The sequence below is a fragment of the Hevea brasiliensis genome, chromosome 10, assembly GCF_030052815.1.
Source record: "Hevea brasiliensis isolate MT/VB/25A 57/8 chromosome 10, ASM3005281v1, whole genome shotgun sequence".
In the NCBI taxonomy this organism is placed as follows: Eukaryota; Viridiplantae; Streptophyta; class Magnoliopsida; order Malpighiales; family Euphorbiaceae; genus Hevea; species Hevea brasiliensis.
Window position 1 is genome coordinate 99,898,873 of NC_079502.1, and position 6,709 is coordinate 99,905,581.

The following is a 6,709-nucleotide window of genomic DNA, read 5'->3' on the forward strand; positions in this document are numbered from 1 at the left end:
ATAAATTCATGTAAATATCTTGTTCTGAAAAACAAGCGCAATCCAAGACATATACTAAGAACTTTCTCAACATCATCATATGAAATGTTCATCTAATGAAAGGAATGGTAGCAGCCGAAGTTATTCCACAAATGCCGGCTTTGCCATCCCTTGCTATTCTCATATATCCTCCCTCTCCCCAATGTTCTCCCCAAGAATTCTTACCAATAATCTTGTCCAGAAGGATCAGTATCATAACCGATTAATAATGCTGCATGGTTGAATGTGGGATTACAGTGTTGAGCTGTGATAATACCACCAGTGTAGTGATGAAAAAATGTCTCGTCCCCACTAAGGCCAACAGATACGGGCGCCATATTTACTGCCTGAATCAGCGCTGCCTCAGAGTTAGGTGGAACAAGTTGGTAGTAAGCGAGTTGAGCAACAGGTTGAGCTGCCTTTATTCTGTCACAATATTGCCGACCTGCTACGTAAGGGTAATTTTGTTCTGTGGTTACGCCACCATTGGCTATTATGTAGTCATAAGCCTCTGTCATATATCCCATGTTACATGCACGATTGTGATCAGTATAATCGCATTCCACAAGCTGTTGCTCGGATAAATCATAAGGATCACCATACTTCAATAAGTAGCTAGATTCAACGGCTGCCAATGCTGAGAAACTCCAACAACTTCCTATTTATGAACACAAAACAAAAATAAAAGGTTAAAAGAAAGCTGTAAAGAGATTTTATGCATGCAAAGTTATCGCAAATCATATTCCAATATATATATAAAATGTTTTTATCCCTACCGCAGTTTGGGCCTTGTTCCCTCACAAGGGTAACACCATTCCTTACTCTCCAATCCAATGAATCACTGACAGCAGTCGTGCTTTCATAATTTAAGAACGATACATTTGAAAGTATCTGATGGAGCGGAGGCGTAGACCCAAGATAAAATTTCTTAAATTCTTCATGAGTTAGGTCTGCAAATTTGTTAACACTCATTTCTCCTCACCATTTTCATAAACTCTCCCATATTTTGCCATCCACTCTTCATGTCTCTCAGACATGGTTGATCGTGAATTGTGGAGATCGCGGGAGGTGGCTTGATTATCCCAGATAGCCAAAAGTAAAAAGAGATATAACAATTATTTATTTTGAGAAGTCATCACTGTGGAATAATTGAGCTGTAGGTGTGTATCTGTAACATTTCTTTGCAAGCTTTTTATAGGGAGAGAAATTAAGGATGATAGTCATAATCAATTTTTGTGATAAAATTAATCTTCAGAGCGATCCTATCTCATCTAACTGTCATCCTTATTAGCTGATGAATAACTAATGATTGCCCTTTAGTGTTTGATTTATTTGTTGTGTCCATAGAATCTCTCACTGGATGATAAAGTTATTTGTTGTTTATTTTCTTCATTGATATTTTCTTAAAAAGCGAAATTAACATTATAAACTTATATTAAATTCATCATTTTTAAATTTATGTTTTTCATAATATAAACATTTATATTTTATTATTTTATTTATTGTAAATTTATACTTTAAATTATAAAAATTAAATTCTAACTAATTAAATGTAATTTCTTTGATCCCAATATACAAAATTCCGACTCCATTGGCATATATTAATTAATAAATGGCTTTGAAAGTTTAAAAGACTAAAAAATTATTAACCAAAATTTATATATTTATATTCACTATTTGGCATGATTAAAATAATAATTTTATTTAAAAATATAAAATATTTAAAATTTATTTTAATTTATCTTCTTTCAATTATTAATATGAAATGTTAGAAATTTAAAAATGTAAAATATTTAAAATTTCAGGTAAAAAATGAAGTTGATTTTATTAGATAAGGTATAATTGAATTTGAAATTTTATTTTATTTATCTTTTTTAATTATAAATTTAATTATTGATATTAAATAAAATTAAGTTTTAAAATTTTTTGAATAAATTAAACTTATTATCCAACAAAAAAAAATAATTTAAAATTTTAATTTGATCGGTTATTTTGGTTTAAACCATATATTATAAAATCAATATATATTAATATATAAACTAATATAATAACTAAATTTTTGTCAATATATAAAAAATAAATAATTTAATTGGTTAAAGTTTACTTGACTTAAATTGAATAAAAATTAAAAATAAAAAACTTTTTATTTTACCTTATATAAATATGAGTCTGTTTTTCTTAATTAGTGTAAGGTTACACATACATGAACACTATCATTTAATCATTTAATGCTCTAAGTATAACACCCTATTTCAATTGACCCAAATAATTTTCAGACTTTAAATTACTGTAGTAGCCTGAGAACAATGGTTATATGGATCCTTTCTATTCTTCATATCCCACCGATATGAGACTTGAGATGTTACACTAAATTGTAATGAATAAATGAATTGATTGAAATACTTTATTATTCCATATGCTTTTTTTTTTCTTTGTTATTAGCTTTTTTTATTTTCTTTATTGGTTTTTTCTGAAAAAGGTGAAATTAATTCTAATAATTTTGTAAAGACATTATAAATTTATATTAAATTCATTTCTCATTTTTAAGTTTATATTTTTCAAAATATAAACATTTATATTTTATCATTATCATTACTGTAAATTTATACTTTACATTGTAAAAATTAAATTCTAAATTATTAAATGTAATTCCTTTGATCCCATTGTGCACAATTCTGACTCCATTGGACATATATTAATTAATTAATATCTTACCAAACAGCCAATCCTTAGATCTTTCATTAATTTCTTCCTCACTGTGTATTATAAACTATACCTAATAGTCTTCCAAATAAACTAATATGATAGGTATGGAAGCTAACAGGAAGAAAAACACTAAAATTATTCCATTTGCTACAATTTTTGGGCTAGAAAAATACATGATTCACACTTAAGAGTGTACATATTCACCAACATAAAATGAGAAACATGTTTTTTTTTTCTAAGATAACATATTATTTTAGTTAAGCGCTGGCAATCGGATAAGAGGAATCCATTGCAATCCCACACAGGCCTTCCTTAGCAAATGCATCTGCCTTCCTTAGCAAATGCATCTTTATGCATTTTTATGTATCCTTGCTCACCCCAATCTGCGCCCCATGAATTCTTGACAAGCCAATATTTGGTTCCATCACTGGTACTACCATACCCTACTGCTGTCACAACATGGTTTAGGTCGTTTCCACATTTTCCTTTGAAAACACCAGAGGAGTAGAACTGAAAAGACAATCCACCAGCATCAATGGAGACAGACACAGGTTGGTGTGCTACTGCCTTCATCAGTGATGCCTCACTTTTTGCAGGAACCTTTTCATAGCCAGTGATCTTAGCAACATGGGAAGCCTCCTTGGTGGGGTTACAAGTTCCATCAGTTCCTTTGTAAGGATAATTAGCTTCACTGGTGATGCCGTGGTTTTCCATTATGAACTTGAATCCATCTTCCATATAACCACCATTACAGCCTTCATCCTTACCTTTAGTGTCACAATCTACAAGCTCTTGCTCGGATAAAGAGATCAATTTGCCTGTAGTTATCTTGTGGATCCCCTCAATGGTTGCCACAGTTGAGAAAGCCCAGCAACACCCTGTACAAAATTAATAACCATGGTGCGCATCAATAAGAGAGGTTTCAAATTCGAGCCTTAATCAGAGTCAAATGACAAAGAAAGAATCATGTAAGTGAAAATAATTAATGTGAGTTTTCCCGTGCCATACCACAGTCGTCTTGATCCTTGACAGGGGTAACAGCTCCTTGCTTTCTCCAGTCCATGCTAGCAGGCAAACCGGTCACATTTGCATACTTAAATGAGGTTGCTTTCACTGATCTTGTCTGTTCCGACCTCCTGTATCCATTATGGGAAGCCTTGAACTCATCATTGGATAAGTCTGCAAATTTGTTAATCCTGAGCTTGTAGGATTTATTCCCTGCAGCATTAAAGGACTCTATGAACTTAACATTGTGCTTGAATATCTCGAAGCGTCTTTCTTTCTCTGCCTTATCCCTGTAAACCCTTCCATATTTTTTCATCCACAGCTGATGTCTCTCATGCATGGATGAAGACTGATCATGGAGATATAGCTTTCGAGACGAGACTAGATCAGCCATAATGAAGATCAAGAGAGCAATCAACAAACATTGCATTTTCCAAACTGATGCCATTGTTTATGATTAGTTGATGGATGAGTCTGAACTTTGAACTAGTAGAACTAAACTAAGGATTTGCTTTGTTAATCAACAAGAGCTAGCTTCTGGTTTCTATAGATTCTTGAAGTAACTAGCAAAATGGGATGTGATTTTGGTCTTTGGTTGTGTGCCTTGTAATTAGCTTTGGTGTATGATTATTTATTTACTAAATAAAAACAAACCGCAGAATTTCACTCCTTTTACTAAATAGGATTGCTTGATCCTATCTCGGCTCGCTACTCTTTATTTTTTTTTTAATAAAAATGTAAATTTTGTAAAGTTTCATTAATTCTTAGTTGGCTACCTCTCTATTGGCTTCGCTGAGACATTCAAAAGGCGAAAAAAATAGGGGAGAGATGGAGTGTTTTTTTCTTCTACTTATATTTGAGAGTTTACAAGTCTGAAGATTGACTAAAACTCATTAGTAGAGAATGGGGAATTTATCCCTTCTAAGTACTAACCTATAAGCAATTAATAGAATTTCATTATAATTTTTTATATAAGCTAGAATTAAACTATAATTATTTCACACGTGAAGTATTGACTAAATATCTTTATTAGTAATTAACGTGTTATATATATATATATATATATATATATATATATATATATATAATGGCTATAAGTTTTTTTTAATCGCCATAAGTTATTCTTTAATAATAATAATAATAATAATAATAATAATAATAATTATTATTATTATTAAATCATTTTAAAATAATAATAAAGTAAATTAAAATTTATTAAATATATAAAAGGGAGAGTGAAAACTTTTAAGTATTGTTAAACATGAATATTAATTTTAGTACCATTGACATTTTCAAATTAAAAAATTAGGAAATACGATAATGTGTGATAATTATATTTAATAATTATATATTATAGCTGTTTAGAAAATACTGAAAAATTTTAATGTTGATTTTTCTCTTTTTTTAAAAAAATTTAAAAATTAATGTATAAGAGTTACCTTTAATAATTTAATATATTTAAAAGAAAATTCAATTATTAATTTCTCATAAAAATTCAAATATCCCCTTATACTTTGTTCTAATTTACAGTAGATATTTTAAAAGAAATTAAACTCTCTGTTGTGGCAATAATTAGAGAGTCAAGATAATATTCGTTAAATTTTAAAATTAAAAATCTTGGATTGACAAATCATTAACAATTAAATACTAAATTTAATTACAGTAAATGTATTTAAAAATATTTTACTAAATGGTTTTTATTTTCCTTAAAAGTAAATATGGGTCTTGATTAGGAAACCTCCTAATAAATGATAATTATATTTACTAATTAATACTTTTCCATCATTTAAATTTAGAAGATCAAATTAGTTAAGAATTGTATTTAGAAAATTAAATTATATAATGATTGTATATTACAACTGTTTAGAAAATATATAAAAATTGTCATTAATAAATTCAATTAAAAATTATCACTTGGGGTAAATGTAATAGATTTAATAAATTAGTCTAATTAACTCTTAATTTTTCCTATCTCTAATTAAATTGAGCTTTTTAGGTAATAATAATAATAATAATAATAATAATAATAATAATAATAATAATAGTTACTTATTATAGTATTAATGTATAATAATTAAATAATTTATAACTTATATATGCATAATTAAGAAATTAATAACTTAATCATAATTTAAAGAAATTATATAATTAGTTAATAAAAAAATAGAGAGAATTTAATGAAATTACTTAACAGATATATGAAAAAATAATAATAAAAAAATGTAACATGATTAATATTAACCAAAGTAATAATATCAATTATATATTAATTATACTATAAAAATATCAAAAAATAATGAAAATTGAATATTAAAATAAATTTCTTATTTGCCATAACTATAAAAATAAAATTTGATTTATTTTTTTTAATTCATTACATATATAGCATTCAATATATATATATATATATATATATATATATTGAAACTAAGTCTAAATAAAAATGCATTAAAATAAGATAATAAATATAAAATAACATTAAAGTAAATTAAAATTTATTAAATATATTAAAAGAAGAGATCTCCATGTGACTAATTTTATAGTATAATTTTAAATTATTTTATTAATTTTAAGATATATATAACTCTTAAATTTTTATTATTAAATGAAATAATTAAAAATTTAAGAATCACTAAATAAGAAATTTATAATAACATTTTTAATTAGTTAGTTATAAAAATTATGGTAACAATGATAATAATAAAAATATTTAAAAGGAAATTAAAAAATAAATAAATATATAATTAAATACTTAGTATGAAAGACAATAATTACTACAATTATACAATATAATAATTTCTATATAGTAAATATCACGTGGTAAAATTAAGAGAAAATATATTCACATGGCAAGCTCACTTCTTATAATACCACATAGCAGCATGCTGCTTTATATAGATATATATGTTATTATATTAGCATATAACACAATAAAATTTTATTAATATGATATAATCATGAAAGAAAATAGTTGTGTACT

General features: G+C 26.7%; 2 protein-coding genes across 2 annotated transcripts; both read right to left on the reverse strand.

Moving 5' to 3' along the window:
• Positions 1–200: 200 nt before the first annotated feature.
• Positions 201–1,055, reverse strand: LOC110647542 (ervatamin-B-like). Its single transcript, XM_058128674.1, has 2 exons — positions 1,001–1,055; positions 201–676 (listed from the first exon to the last, which is right to left on the reverse strand). Exons 1-2 carry the CDS (start codon positions 1,053–1,055, stop codon positions 201–203), a joined length of 531 nt encoding a protein of 176 aa, XP_057984657.1.
• Positions 1,056–3,036: 1,981 nt separating this feature from the next.
• On the reverse strand, positions 3,037–4,186 carry LOC110647700 (senescence-specific cysteine protease SAG39-like). The gene is made up of 2 exons (XM_021801657.2): positions 3,733–4,186; positions 3,037–3,602 (listed from the first exon to the last, which is right to left on the reverse strand). Exons 1-2 carry the CDS (start codon positions 4,175–4,177, stop codon positions 3,037–3,039), a joined length of 1,011 nt encoding a protein of 336 aa, XP_021657349.2. The 5' UTR covers positions 4,178–4,186.
• Positions 4,187–6,709: the final 2,523 nt, after the last annotated feature.

Coding starts and splice junctions, on each gene's coding strand:
- LOC110647542 (XM_058128674.1), bottom strand. CDS start 1,055: ATGTCTGAGAGACATGAAGAGTGGATGGCAAAATATGGGAGAGTTTAT. Junction 677..1,000: donor TGGGAGAGTTTATGAAAATG/GTGAGGAGAAAT, acceptor GTTCATAAATAG/GAAGTTGTTGGAGTTTCTCA.
- LOC110647700 (XM_021801657.2), bottom strand. CDS start 4,177: ATGGCATCAGTTTGGAAAATGCAATGTTTGTTGATTGCTCTCTTGATC. Junction 3,603..3,732: donor CAAGGATCAAGACGACTGTG/GTATGGCACGGG, acceptor AATTTTGTACAG/GGTGTTGCTGGGCTTTCTCA.